Source organism: Hoplias malabaricus, chromosome 6, assembly GCF_029633855.1.
Source record: "Hoplias malabaricus isolate fHopMal1 chromosome 6, fHopMal1.hap1, whole genome shotgun sequence".
Lineage (NCBI taxonomy): Eukaryota > Metazoa > Chordata > Actinopteri > Characiformes > Erythrinidae > Hoplias > Hoplias malabaricus.
This window is the reverse complement of record NC_089805.1, coordinates 40944501-40959831: the sequence shown is the minus strand read 5'-3', so window position 1 is coordinate 40959831 and position 15331 is coordinate 40944501. Positions and strand designations below refer to the sequence as shown.

The window sequence follows — 15331 nt, the reverse complement described above, 5'->3', positions numbered from 1 at the left end:
GTGTTAAGGACAGTTGCTGTTTACTGTTGTTGTAGTAAACATTAAGATACATGTTTTTCTTTGAACAGTGATGCTATGCCGCCATCAAGGTAATCCGTTTGCTCAGGAAGTCCATGGTTTTTTCAGCAAAACAAAGCCATGCTTATTTCCGCAACAGCATAGTTTCATAGACAGAGTGAGCATGTTCGACTGACCCGTAGACCAGATGGGAATGGTGAACTGTCTTGTAGCAAGCACAAATAGGCAAATAGTCACTCTCCACACTGCTGCAATCAGTATTTCAGTTCCAGAAAGATTTAAAAGCGCAAGTTAAATATATAATGAAAGGTAAGATATAAATGCCTGTGTCTTAGTGTTGCAGGCATTAAATTGTATTTATATTTACAAAATATACTCGTAGATCAGTGACATATTTGGAAAAAAATATCTTTGCATTTTATCAATTAAATAAGTTTAAAGAGGATTAGGAAATCACACATTGTGTTTGTTTTTATTATATATATGCCGCAGTGTTCTAGGGTCCAGGAAAAATGGCCTGGAATTGTGGCTTAGCCTCTGGTGGGAGTCTCCTGTGCTACAATCTTTATTTGGACTCAGTAGAGCTCTCTCAAATGTTTTTTTTAAGGAAAGCGTTATAAATATAAAGCTGCCCATTAAAGACTAAACTATCACACAACAATGAAGCTAAAACCCATTACAGTTCTGTAAAGATGGTGGTGATAAATATGACAACACTTCCAGGTATTTCTCAACCGGCTTCAGCTTAAAGCAAGTCTCCGCTGACACTTCGGCCTGCTGGTACGTTCTGAGACTTAACAGGTTTTAAAGGACACGGGGACATTAAACACATGCGGAGTACTTTCAAAAGGATAAAAACGAGCTTGCAGTCAATAGCTTTTTGATTCTGTGGCGCTCAGAACAAACCACAAGCCCAGAGACCATTGTCTGGGATCAGAAGTCATATAAAATATTTATTTCTAAACACATAAAAACAATTCAAACTCATAAAATAAGCATCATGGGTAAATTCTATTCCTGGTCCTCACTCTTCAGCTCATATTACACCAGTCGTGTTTGCTAAACAAGCTTCAGGCCGAAAGGCCCTCCAGGGCTGTGTGCCAAGCAGGTTACTGTAAGGAGGTCTTAAAATCAAACTTCTACATTCTGTGAGCCTTATGTCAGGCGACTAACAGTTTTGTTTTTTTCTACACGTTCCTGGTCCTCTGACTTGGTCCGATGTTGCCTGATGGGTTTTTCCTTTCTGTCAGCATGTTGTACTACGTCTGCTGCATCCTCTTTAATGATTACGAGCCTCTGTAATGTTCCTGACCTCAGCCGGCTGCCTTTCTGGATAATAATGCACTACACTATGAAACCACATCAGCACTTTTTGCACACACTCACCCTGCTTCTCTCTTCCATTTCCAACAATATATTAACAATCTTTAACTTCAGAAAAAAAACAAAAACACAGTAGTTGTGCTCATCATATCAGTAAATTCTCGTTTTTTTTTTAAAACCAGTGTTCAGGATCAGGCATCCGAGCCAAAATGTCTACGTTTATCAGTCCATCTATTTTCAGTCAACTACACGTCAGTTGGGGCCCCCTCCGCTTCCTCACACTGCTTGTGTGATCGTGACCTAATGAGCATCCCCCAGGAGCATGAGGTAGATGTCGGACTGGAGAAAGCGAGGGTAACAGTCTGTGTCCAGTAGAGAGCGAATGCGTTTCTGGGCATGGCACAGCGCGGTGTGGGACGGAGCTTTCAGAAGCTGCAGTGTCAGGTCCCGAGTCTTACTGTCCAGATTTATCTGAAAGAGGAGAGCAAGAACGAGAGTGAGAGTTAGGAACATGGTCCTGCACAATATGTACCTTCTCATATCGATAATTGGTACTGATAGGGAATTCACCTAGAAACGTCACCCAGTCAGAACCTCACCAGACATCCAGAAAGCTTTCAAAATCCTCTAAAGTTACTTAACAGAAGCATGTACAATTACACTTCCTGATTCCTACAAGCTTTATGATAATTTTGAGGGGTCAATTTGATGATAATCAAATAATCGTGTGCTTTAAAGAGGTAAACACAGCGGCGCTTGGAGTAGGTTCTCATGTCTGTAAGTGGCTCTTGGCCCTTTAGGTATAAGTAGGACGTAAAATACTGGGTGGAGCTGCATTCCCTCCTTGGCTCAACCCTCACGTTCCTGCGCCTCTTAAAGATGAATGTAGATCAGCAACTGTACCCTGAAATATCTTCCTCGAGCAGATTCCTCTCACTGCTCCATGCTGTGCTCTTCTACACAGGCGGAGCTGCAGTAGGTCGAATGTCATGTAAACGGTTAACCCAATAAAATTCACGGTGGTCCTTCTGACATTTGTGTGAGCCAATAACAAAACACAAACAACCCCAAGTGAAACCAGTCTGCTGCAAAAACGGAGGACTATAAAGTGCCTGGGAGTTGAAAAACCGGACTGTTCCTCCTAAAGCCCGAGGTGGCCACCTTAAAGTCGGGGACACCTTAAGACCTCACAGTGCACAAAGATTCATCCCTATTTTACAGCTATTAATGTTAAATATAAAATTAAACCCCCTGCTGCTTTTGGAGAGTAAATAAAACAGATGTTTATGTTTGGTTTGTCACAGCTCCTAACCAAAATAATAACAGAGTGACGGAGGGGAGTGTCCCACCTCTCTGGGAGCCCCAGGCTGGATGTAGGTGGTGATGATCTCTTTTGCTCGTCTCTGCAAGCTGAAGGTGTGTGACGACTGTCTGTACTGCTCACAGGCCAAATAGAACTGCAGGTTTTCTTCACTGTACTCAGAGCGGAGGAATGCTCCGAACACAGACACACCCACTGACGAAGAGAGAGAGAGAAAGAAAGAAAAAGAAAGGAAAAAGAGTGGGGGTGGGTTTATTGAGTTTCTACTGTCACTAAACAGACTCTAAGGACTGGCTGAAGCAAGGGGGAGGTGGGGGTTGGGGAAAGGAGACACAGATGGGACGCTCGCACACGTATAACGTGTCAAACACACACACACACACACACATACACACACACAACAAGATTATTTTACAAACAGAATAAAACCAAACCATTTCCTTAAAGAATCTTACACCTGTTTTATCTGCTTTTTCCTAATATTGCCCTTTTTTGTCTACAGCCGACACAATTTCTCCCCTCTGCGTCACTGATTGCAACATTTTCTCAAGGGAAAAAATAATTATGGCTGGGAGGGAAAAGGAAGGGGAGGGGTATGTTGCCAACACAGATGTTACAAGACAAATATTACAGTCTGTGTTCGAGGAACCACAAGAACACAACTGAAACTGCTGGAAAAAGGACACAGACAACAGATTCTTAACTGCACAAATACAGATCTGCAGTAGCACCAATGCTGAATCAACACGTCCAATACCCAACTCCAAACTGTGACTGTCTCCTAGTTATTATTATGACAAGCCCCAGTGCGACTAGTCACAGGATGGCAGTGTTTTGCAATACATTGAGAAATGCAATCAAAAATAACTGTATATAAAGTGTACCTCCACTCAAGGAAATACCACGGTGCATAGTTTCTGAAAGCTCCAACAATGGAAACGTCAAAAGATAAACAGAGCGTGGATCAAGTCTGGCTCGGTGACATAACACACATTGTAAACCACAAAACGTCACAGCACTGATTTTATCTGTCATGTCTGCTATGACATTTACAACTGCTTTAAGTCTGAGTCAAGCCTCCAGTCTCTGTGGTGCAGATGCGAGTCAAGATCACTCTAAGTCTCGAGGCTCCAAGTCGGGTCTAGCGCCTCCGAGGTGGGAATCCCAAGTTAAATCTAGAGCCCCTGTGTTTGTGTGTAGTTGACTGTCCCTGTTATGTGTAGAGCGTCAAGCTTGGAGTCTAAGATGTTAAGGTCTCTGCGTCAAACATGAAAGGCACCTTCCAAACTGTTAAAGAATCACTAGGTAGTGCTTTTACATTAAAGTTACAGCTTCAAAAAAATGCTTCAGTGACCTGTAACAGGGAGAACAGGGCCTCTGTCTGTGCTCCTCTGGGCTCAGCACTGCAGCAAATGCATTATGTAACTTTAGGAGGGGGCTAGGAAGCCACCCTTCCCCCTCCCCTATCCCCATTGATTTCAGGAAAGTGCTGTAAACATAAACTGTGGCTGGCTTCGTTGTAAGTGTGTTGTTTTAGCATGTTAGGTTGTTTTATATGACAGAGATTTAGGCTTCATTTGCACTAAGACTTTTATGTCGATGAGCCTGAATATGGGTGGAGCACTGTTTTAAACTGAATACATACTGAACAACAAATATCTGAACACCCGAATACTTGGGGCTAGCCCTAGTGTTCAGAAAATCAGCACCTGCTTTAAAAATAAGGCTGCATTGCGACCCTCAGCATGGCTCCGTCGCATGGCTAAGTCGTTCGCTAACTCGTGCATACACAGTGCCACTAAGGGCAGAGAGTACACGAGGAAACCAGAGCTTTGTGGAGGTGTTCTAATTTGAGTTGTGAAGCTGACAATATTAATTGTAGCTTTGCCATGCTTCGTTTAAGACTTTTATGTTGACAAGGCTGAATACATGTGGGTTGTCTGTATCGGTAGCGACGTTTATCCTAAAAAAACAAACCCGAATCTCAAAATTATAAACCGAATTCCTACCCAACGAACTAATAACCGAATGGCCGAATATTCGGGGCCAGCCCTATTGATTTCCACACTGTGTCCACTGTACACAAGCTGACAGTCAGTGATTTTAGCTCCTGTTGATTTTCCTGCAGCATCAGCACAGCTGCAGCTTTAACCAGATTCATCTTATTTCCCCATAACTGTGTTTTTTGAGGACGTTACCAGCTCAGTCAGTGTGGTAAGAATTACAAACTGCTCAGTGCAGGTTGCGACCCCTTTCCAGTTAAACAAGCCTGAGTAAGAGTACGGCAACTTAACACCAAGGCAATTTCCTGGAAACAAAATCGGTTCAACTGTGATTAGATACGTGCAATGAATTCAGCAAAATAAATAGCAGTGACTGCATCTCATACCTCTGCTTTCCAGCAGGGCATTGAGGGACTGGCCCCACTTCTCCACTTCTTCTCTGCTGAGCCGAGTCTTGCCGTGGCCCACCTGACTCCACTGCTTCAGGAAACGAGAGCGCCTTTCTTTGGTACTACTACTCGAATAAAACACATCATTATTTACAACATGATACGGGACGAAATGAGAGGAGGTGATATACAGAAACATTCCCAACGGCCAACTAACACTCAGCAACAAAAGCTAGTCCCAAGCCATCCCAAAGGTCCAGAGAACAGCAGTGTGTAGGGGTTTAAAAAGTGTCTACACCTATTTGTACACAGTGTAAAGACTTTGTTTATAACTAAAGTGTGTGTCCAAGTAACGCAGACTGGAAGTGTGAATTTTGCAGCGTATATTTTAAGAAGAAAAGCGAGGACAAGGAAATAGGAGAACCAAAATGAGGAAGAGAAAATCAAGAAAACGGGTCAAAGGACAAAAGAAAGCAAGCCATGCAGCTGCAGGATGATAAAGCATGAGCAGATAGACGGAGTGGAGTGTCTTGGTTTCAGAGTCCACACCCATACAGTGTCACACAACATCACCCCCCCCCCCCAACAAGGAAGAGCACACACACAAATAGCACAGCTGTTAATGATTGTGTTTCGGGTCGTTTTAAATTCAGACTTTACCTGGTTTCCCTCTCTCTGTGATCTGTAGTTGCCAGGTTTGAATGTGAGGAGTGTGGGCTCTGCTGGGAAAAGGAAGGAGGGAGGTTTTTATTCACACACCACTAAACACATACACACAGATGAGGTCAACTTTCTTCGGCTAGCTCTTTCCCAAGAGGCTACTAGAATCCAGTTCATTAGAAAATTAGAGAAACCAGAGCCAGGTCGGAAGTGCTGTTTATACGATGCTTTGGTTTATTTGCTGAGAGTCACTAATGTGGTAGAGGAGAGCAGAACATGAGAACCGGAGTCCTTGATGGTAGCCAGCAGTGTTAAAGACAAAGGACGGGTTTCTCCGAGTCTCAATGTGGCCTTTGAAATGTTTGCTTTAGTCTTGAGCTGATCCCTTGCCAAACGTATCACGATGTCATGGATTAAAGGCTTGCCTGCAGTATCAGCTCTGATTCGACAGAACCACACCACATGTGGGTTCACCCACACATTCTCTGGAAGCTTTAATTATTCTTAAGAAAGTTTCAGCAGGAAAATAAACTTTTATTTGTTATGGCATGGATAGATAACCAGCTTCTCTCCACTGGTTTTATTCCAAGTGTGTAGGCCTGTCACAGTAACTCCATTATCCATTTATCATACAACATCTTACTGCCATGTTTGTTTACATAACAAGAATGTCCCCAACATTTCAGCCAGTTGTGCTGTTCTGTCCTCTCTGGTCCCTCTCTACTCTGGTCGAGTCACGTGGAGGTGTTTGAAAACGGTGCTTTTATTTAGAATATTTTTATTTTATTAGAATTTTATTTCAAATATTTATCATTCCAATACCTATATATTCATTATAACTATGTTTTAGCTGCATTATTACACAAATATATTATCATTTACATGGCAATAACATTCTTTATCGCTATTATTTCTGGGACAATATATTGGCCACAAAAATGACTTGAATAAAACATGTTTTTTACTCTTTTACTAAGGAAAGTGGTAAATGTCTGTATGATACTAAAACAAAGGCAGGGGTTAGATTGAAAAATGCTATAATGCCACTTCAGAGATCCATACACTCTGAATGGTTCTAATCATGCTGCCCACTTCTACTTTAAACGAGCAATTACAAACACAAAAATATGAATTTTATAAATGGTATATAACATAAAGATTATGTTTGTTCTAAGAAATCCATCCATCCATTCATTATCTGTAAGCACTATTCCAATTCAGGGTCACGGTGGGTCCAGAGTCACCCGGAGGAAACCCACGCAGACACAGGGATAACACACCACACTCCTCACAGACAGTCACCCGGAGGAAACCCACGCAGACACAGGGAGAACACACCACACTCCTCACAGACAGTCACCCGGAGGAAACCCACGCAGACACAGGGAGAACACACCACACTCCTCACAGACAGTCACCCGGAGGAAACCCACGCAGACACAGGGAGAACACACCACACTCCTCACAGACAGTCACCCGGAGGAAACCCACACAGACACAGAGAGAACACACCACACTCCTCACAGACAGTCACCCGGAGCGGGACTCGAACCCACAACCTCCAGGTCCATGGAGCTGTGTGACTGCGACACTAACCTGCTGCACCACCGTGCCGCCCTGTTCTAAGATATGTATCATATAAAATGATGTTAGGGTAATTACGAGAGGCCAAATCACTTCCCCTGCCTCCAAAACTACACTTTTGTCTCCTTTACTCTTAATGTGTACCACCAGAGGCAAGTAATGTGTGTAAGTAACCGGGATAAGTGTTTCTTCACTGAGTAATCACACCTCCGCCAGTTACATCACTGGTTTACACCAACTTCAAGGCATGTCTAATAACTGTCCAAACAACCATTTGTAGAGAAATGTCACTTAAACAAAGACAAACATCCATAGCGCCTCAAGAGGTTTTAATAATACAAAGGAACTGAGAACCTCAGCGCGTTGGCTGAGGTAATGGCCTAGAAATACACAGCTCTTACAAATGAAGGGCTTAGAATGGTTGTTCTTGCATAAAGCCATAGAAGAACTCTTTGGGTTCCCTAAAATACAGTAAATGGAAGCATCAAGAACCTTAAAGAGTACATACTACATGCCATTTCCACAAGTTAACACACTTCTTGTATATTTTGAAAATGTGTGACATGATCCAACACCACAACACTGTTCTTCAGCCCTGTTCAGTACAGGAAATGTCAGCGCCTTTTCCTTTAAATGAGAATGAGCCCAGGAGTGAAGGGCAGAAACCCTGGATTTTAGGCCATTTTCACTTTGTTTTCTTTCTCCTCCATATTTAATCGCTAAACTAAATTTCTCTGATTGTTTTCTTGTTTTTGCTCCATGTAATTTTGGAATAACGGTGGATCTGTGATTGGAGAGACTCAGAGGAGAAAACAGGACACAATTGAAGTGTCTGAACTCTACGTAAGACCCAGAACAAACTCAGAATGACTCGTTTTATCCCATGTTTTCAGACAGTTCACAAATAAACGACCTGGCCGGACTTCCAGAGCCCAATACTAAATGTGCTAACGCACTCAAATAAGTGATTATTTTTCAAAATATATATCCCTTTAAAAGGCCATACCCTGGGAAAATGTCTTTGCATTTTTTAAATCAATGTACACAATGTTAAAGCCCATAAATTTAGGTCGGACATAGAAATGAAGCTGCAAGAACTAACCTGTTTTGAACGGTGTATGGTCACAAAAAGCCAAAACATTTACATATACACACCTATTCTCCCTACAGAAGTTCAGCCCACTTACTTATATTACAGCAATAAGAAACATCTCAGTCCTGAGCATATGCATTCCAATAAGTTCCTTAGGGGGTCTCAGCAAAAACTATAGGAACCTTACAGGAGACTGGCCCTTTAAATTAGTAAAGAACATTTACAATATTTATTTTATGAAGGGAAACCCTCATATCAGCATCACATTATGTGTCATGCCATGAAAACAATATTGCTGTGCGAGGTTCTTCTTTACCTGCCCAAAGAGGCTCTTCAGGTGCAGTTTAGCAGCAGATAACCTGGCTCTAACATGACTCTGGCGTTGGTGATGCTCTTGGTTGAAGGACAAGGGGCTGGATGAAGCCGTCGGAGAGTGAGGGCGGGCGTCCTCTTTGCCCACACTCTCAGTGCTGCCGCTGGTTCCTGGGGCCAGCTGACTGTCGCTGTAGGCTTTGAAGCTTTCATTGAGGTTGGTGACCATGAGGAAACCTGAGGATTTTTCCAGGTCCGTGAGGTTCTCCACGCTAACGCTGTGATCTTTAAGAAGTTCCTTCTTAGGCTCCTGGACAGCAGGAGTCGAGGGCAAGGACTTGGCTTCTCTGTGTGTCTCAACCTCCATCAGAGTTTGTTGTCTGTATATGCGCTTTTTACCGTCATTATTCTGGTTCTCATCCTTCAAAGACACCTTTTTCCAGTGCAAGAGGTCCAGGTCCAAAAGGGACCCTTCTGAACTGAACCGCCGCATGATTGATTATTTTGAGTGAGGGAAAGAGAGTGAGAACGAGGGGGGAGAGAGAGAGAGAGAGTGATGGGAGTCTTCTGAATGAAGAGGAAGGTCGAGGAAATGCCAGCAGTCTGAGGAAATAAAGAGAAAGCCAGCACAGTGAGCTCAGGGGATTTCAAGCAACACTGTAAGATTTCAAGCATATTTCTGTAAATAGGTTAACTAGAAAATGAGTCAGTGGCCCAGGGGGGATTATGAAGGACATGACTGTGTGTGTCAGGATGGCTTGGATTTGACAGAGCATTTCACCTGACAGATTTGCATTTTTAAACAGGCATTTGCACCTTTTTTTGAATGCTAAGCGAACCTGTACACTGGGGAGCGTTATAACATGCTAAACATCTTCACAAGCTTCAAGTGCCACATGCATGGTGCTTTACTTAAAGGAACAAGATGTAATATTTTTACTTTAAAATGACTGCTTCAAAATCATTGTGATGCTCCACTGCCTTTTAATAACTACAACAGAGCCTCTGTGTTTGCTACACCAAGCTCAGCACTACAGAAAATACACTATGTAACTTTTGGAGGAGGGTAGGAAGACTCACTCCCTTCCCAGTGATTTTAGGGTAGTACTGTTAAAGTGACTGTAGGGGGAGCCCGGGAGCAAACAATACATAAATAAATTGACCAATTTCAAATATGATTTCATGAACTATTTGATTCACGGTATTTATAAAAGTGTAAAGTTAACTTTCTCAGGGGATACTTTAAACTACAATAAACACCCTACTACAACTACAGTGTCAAATGCAAGAGTTTAACACTTTTATTTGTATAGAATCCTTTCTTTTTTGAAAATGAACATATGGCCACTACATTAACATGCAACGATTCATCATGATTTATTTTTATTTATATATTTTTAACTAATTTATTTATTTTACAGTTTCTGTTTTGATATTTTATTCCATAGTAAAACAAGTGCTACGTCAAATGGTCATTTACTCACTTATTGTGGAAAATATGAACCTTTAATATACTTTTCCTCAGCCTCAACATATTCAGTGTAAAAGTAATTTATACAAAACATGCACCTGTATTTATTTTTTTTCATTGGTAGGTCAGAAACACCTTGGTAGGTCAGGTTTTTCTATAACACTTTTAAGACTTACACACTTCATTTTATAGACAGACTGATGACTTTAACGAGCACTGGCATAATTTATTAGATTTTACCAGAACTTGCCTCAGCTGAAGTTGCCTTAGAGGAACACTCAGTTCCACCTTAAGTGGTGCAGCTGTGACATTCTGGCGCCTAAATCTTCTTCACCATTTAAGGTGGAACTGTCAAATTCCAGGAAGAAGCAGGTGGAGTGTGCTTAATTTAGTATTTCGTATGAAACTCGTCAAGTTTAAACCAAAGGCGGCGATAAATGCTGTATTTTCTTTACCTTAAGGTGACTCCAGGTTCCACATGGTTCCCACAAGTGCAGGTCACACACAGCACTCACAAACAGTGTTTCCCAATTCTCCAACCACCTTAATTTCGCAGTGAACACAGAGCACAGATCTGAACAACCACGGTAAGCTCCACAGGAACGTTTATAACACCGACTCTCGCCTAAATGGGGCTCTTCCAACTCGAAGGCACATTCATGTTTCGTGTGAATTAAAGCGCCGCCTCGTTTCCGAGGCCAAGCCCACAGACCAGTCCAGTCTTGTCCAAATCTGAGAAGCGACTTCTACACTTTTTCTCTGTAGGTGTGGCTCCTGGGATCCTGCTCATTTTTTCCACCAGCTTGTTTTCTTTGATTATTAGTGTTTTTATACATATTTATTAAAAGTCTAATATGAAGGTCGAAGGCTATACTTTTCCCCCTCTGAGATGTAATACAGCTCACTACTGTTAATGTCCTATAAGGATCCCGCCCAGTCTAACACCCCCTATCTGCTGTATTCCAAATATTTTAGAGATATATATGATTAAGAAATTTTGTTTTTAAGTGACAAATATCTTTTAAAGATCCCGCCCATTTTGCCAAAGTTACTTGTGGGTAATTCTCAGCTGTTCTTTTCTCAGCTAAAATATGAAGAAATCACTTGTTGAAGTATTAAACCTTTTCTTTCAACTTATTTTCTCAAAATTAATACAGTGGCCTACTACCACTGTCATTTACTTAAAATGGCTCACCACAGCTGCCATAAAAATAGTTAAGATTAAAAATAAAATCTCATTTCCACAAAAGATATTTAAAAAAGAAGATTCACATTTGATCAAATAAAGCAGTCTTCTGTGTTTTTAAGGTGCCCCCCTTCTTCTTCTTCTTCTTTTTCTTCTTCTTCATTTCTTCTCCTCCTTCTTTTTCTTCTTCATTTCATCTCCTTCTTCTTCTTCATTTCTTCTCCTCCTTCTTTTTCTTCTTCTTCATTTCTTCTCCTCCTTCTTTTTCTTCTTCTTCTTCATTTCATCTCCTTCTTCTTCTTCATTTCTTCTCCTCCTTCTTTTTCTTCTTCTTCTTCATTTCATCTCCTTCTTCTTCTTCATTTCTTCTCCTCCTTCTTTTTCTTCTTCTTCTTCATTTCATCTCCTTCTTCTTCTTCATTTCTTCTCCTCCTTCTTTTTCTTCTTCTTCTTCATTTCATCTCCTTCTTCTTCTTCATTTCTTCTCCTCCTTCTTTTTCTTCTTCTTCTTCATTTCATCTCCTTCTTCTTCTTCATTTCTTCTCCTCCTTCTTTTTCTTCTTCTTCTTCATTTCATCTCCTTCTTCTTCTTCATTTCTTCTCCTCCTTCTTTTTCTTCTTCTTCTTCATTTCATCTCCTTCTTCTTCTTCTTCATTTCTTCTCCTCCTTCTTTTTCTTCTTCTTCTTCATTTCTTCTCCTCCTTTTTCTTCTTCTGCTTCATTTCTTCTTCTTTTTCTTTTTCTTTTTCTTCTTCTTCATTTCTTCTTCTTTTTTTTTTTTGTTAAAGTCATGAATTCAAAACCTGCACTCAGTTCAGTGATCATTAACTCCAGCTGGGATCACACACGTTTTACACTTCACGTACTTTGTGGGGGAGTGTGGGAAAGAAAAGAAAAACAATGTGGCACTAAATCTGCCCTTTTAATAACACTACAACTCCCCTGGGCTAAAATATGAATTCAACTCCAGTGAAAAGATTAATGGCAAAAAAGCCTTAATAAAAAAAAAAAATAAAAAAGCACACTTCAGATGTTCTCAGGGTAACTCTGTTTACAGTGATGTGGTGTAGTCAGCCCAGTAGAGGGCGCTCTACGCGAACACAACGAAATATACGCCTCCTGTATTCGTCTTGTATTCGTTTTTTTCAGTGTTCATTTTGTTCAATGTCACTTTTGCAACAAAACTTTGTATCTTCATTTTTGTAAAATAAATAAATAAATAAAGAAAGAAATAATGTGTCGGTTACATTGTGTCATTCCACGCTTTATATTGATACATTGAAATGCTCTGATATCACACACAATAAAACGTATTTCTTTAACCGACAGTTACAATTAAAGGTGCACTATGCATTTTTACCCACGTGCCTGTGTTATTGTAGCCCACCTACCTTGCTGCTAGAGGCTGCCCGTCCTGAATCCTGAACGATGCTGACTTATGCTTAACTTGAACAGTGTTTACGTACTTGTAGAACTATTTTCATAAGGCTTTTGTGTATGTTGAACTGTTTTTGTTTATTTATTTATTTATTTGATGTAGGTCTATTTCAGCTGACACTGGCATGTTCCTCACAACCCAATAATGATATGGATGGATGGTCGTATAAACAGCAGGTGTGTGGGTGAAAAGGCTATAGATAGATGTAGATAGAAATGTGGGATATGTGAATGTATATGTATCATATGATGGTGTGAGATTTCTGTACTTTAATCTGTGATGTTAAGAGCCATATCACTATAAGCATTCTATAAAAAGTTCTTAAGTTCTTCCATGAAGGAAAGGCCTATATGAAATATATGATAAGATAAGTACTGTTAATTATTAGGCTTATTAACTACACATAACTGACATCAGTTATTGTCCAGATGCCCATTAATTGCCTTAATTCATTCATCTTTTGATACTATTCCAGTGTTTTTAGTGGAAAACTGCGCAGAAGCCTCAACAACTATTTTGCCTTCTTTAGTCTCAGTGCCTGTTTTCAGTTTTTCAAAGATACCTGCAGAATTCAGTCTTAAAAGTTAGTTGCATTTTCTGCTTTCTTTGATCTAAGTAATCCTAAACACGCAGATGTTGAAGTCTGGACTTTGAGGGCGGCCAGTGCATTGCTCTGAGAGTAACAGTGACTTCTTTATTTGAAATGAAGTTGTCATCTCTGTGCCTTTTTCCTTTTCTCAGAAATGGCTTCTTAAAAGTGTCCTTTCAGACCCAACACGCTGAGTGGTTTTCTCACAGCAGGTCTGGATTGTTGTCTGAAGACTGCGAGGCTGTTAAGTGGGGTTCCTGTTTCTCAGATAAAAACGTCAAGCACAGTTTAACTGGTGATGACAGGATGTTTTGCACGGCTGTTATTAGTCCCATTTACTTTATTTCTGTTTTAGTAATCACACTCTTAGCATTTATTAAATTAATTATTATCCATTAATTTACATCTCTACTTTGCAAGAGGGTCCTGTTTTTCCTCCTAATATACCTAGAAATATTCATTAAATTAGTCATTCATTCATTCATTTTGTGTAAGCGCTTATCCAGTTCAGGGTCGCGGTGGGCGCCAGTCCTTCACAGGGCGACACACACACTAACACATTCAATCACACCTACAGAGACTTTTGAGTCACCAATCCACCAACCAACGTGTGTTTTTGGACTGTGGGAGGAAACCGGAGGAAACCCAGGCAGACACAGAGAGAACACACCACACTCCTCACAGACAGTCACCCGGAGGAAACCCACGCGGACACAGAGAGAACACACCACACTCCTCACAGACAGTCACCTGGAGGAAACCCACGCAGACACAGGGAGAACACACCACACTCCTCACAGACAGTCACCCGGAGGAAACCCACGCAGACACAGAGAGAACACACCACACTCCTCACAGACAGTCACCTGGAGGAAACCCACGCAGACACAGGGAGAACACACCACACTCCTCACAGACAGTCACCCGGAGGAAACCCACGCAGACACAGAGAGAACACACCACACTCCTCAAAGACAGTCACCCGGAGGAAACCCACGAGGACACAGAGAGAATACACCACACTCCTCACAGACAGTCAACCAGAGGAAACCCACGTGGACACAGGGAGAACACACCACACTCTTCACAGACAGTCACCCGGAGGAAACCCACGCAGACACAGGGAGAACACACCACACTCCTCACATACAGTCAACCGGAGGAAACCCACACAAACACAGGGAGAACACACCACACTCCTCACAGACAGTCACCCGGAGGAACCCACGCAGACACAGAGAGAACACATCACACTCCTCACAAACAGTCACCCGGAGGAAACCCATGCAGACACAGAGAGAACACACCACACTCCTCACAGACAGTCACCCGGAGGAACCCACGCAGACACAGAGAGAACACACCACACTCCTCACAGACAGTCACCCGGAGGAAACCCACGCAGACACAGAGAGAACACACCACACTCCTCACAGACAGTCACCCGGAGGAAACCCACGCAGACACAGAGAGAACACACCACACTCCTCACATACAGTCACCCGGAGGAAACCCACGCAGACACAGAGAGAACACACCACACTCCTCACAGACAGTCACCTGGAGGAAACCCACGCAGACACAGGGAGAATACACCACACTCCTCACAGACAGTCACCCGGAGGAAACCCACGCAGACACAGAGAGAATACACCACACTCCTCACAGACAGTCACCCGGAGGAAACCCACGCAGACACAGAGAGAACACACCACACTCCTCACAGACAGTCACCTGGAGGAAACCCACGCAAACACAGGGAGAACACACCACACTCCTCACAGACAGTCACCCGGAGGAACCCACGCAGACACAGAGAGAACACATCACACTCCTCACAAACAGTCACCCGGAGGAAACCCACGCAGACACAGAGAGAACACACCACACTCCTCACAGACAGTTACCCGGAGGAACCCACGCAGACACAGGGAGAACACACC

General features: G+C 42.1%; 1 protein-coding gene across 2 annotated transcripts; it reads right to left on the bottom strand.

Annotated features, from left to right (window-relative positions):
* Positions 1-631: 631 nt before the first annotated feature.
* Positions 632-10898, bottom strand: si:ch211-152p11.4 (regulator of G-protein signaling 1). 2 transcript variants are annotated; one of them, XM_066675711.1, is made up of 6 exons: positions 10630-10898; positions 8708-9306; positions 5715-5776; positions 5052-5179; positions 2691-2857; positions 632-1812 (listed from the first exon to the last, which is right to left on the bottom strand). In XM_066675711.1, the coding sequence occupies exons 2-6, from the start codon at positions 9194-9196 to the stop codon at positions 1642-1644; spliced, it is 1017 nt and encodes a 338-aa protein (XP_066531808.1). In that variant the 5' UTR covers positions 9197-9306; positions 10630-10898; the 3' UTR covers positions 632-1641. The 2 variants fall into 2 exon arrangements, with proteins under 2 accessions (XP_066531808.1, XP_066531809.1); XM_066675712.1 differs by having other exon boundaries at positions 633-1812; positions 5715-5773.
* Between the last annotated feature and the right edge of the window lie 4433 nt (positions 10899-15331).

Coding starts and splice junctions, on each gene's coding strand:
- si:ch211-152p11.4 (XM_066675711.1), bottom strand. CDS start 9,196: ATGCGGCGGTTCAGTTCAGAAGGGTCCCTTTTGGACCTGGACCTCTTG. Junction 5,777..8,707: donor TGAAGAGCCTCTTTGGGCAG/GTAAAGAAGAAC, acceptor TCCTTTTCCCAG/CAGAGCCCACACTCCTCACA. Junction 1,813..2,690: donor AGCCTGGGGCTCCCAGAGAG/GTGGGACACTCC, acceptor CTCCTCTTTCAG/ATAAATCTGGACAGTAAGAC.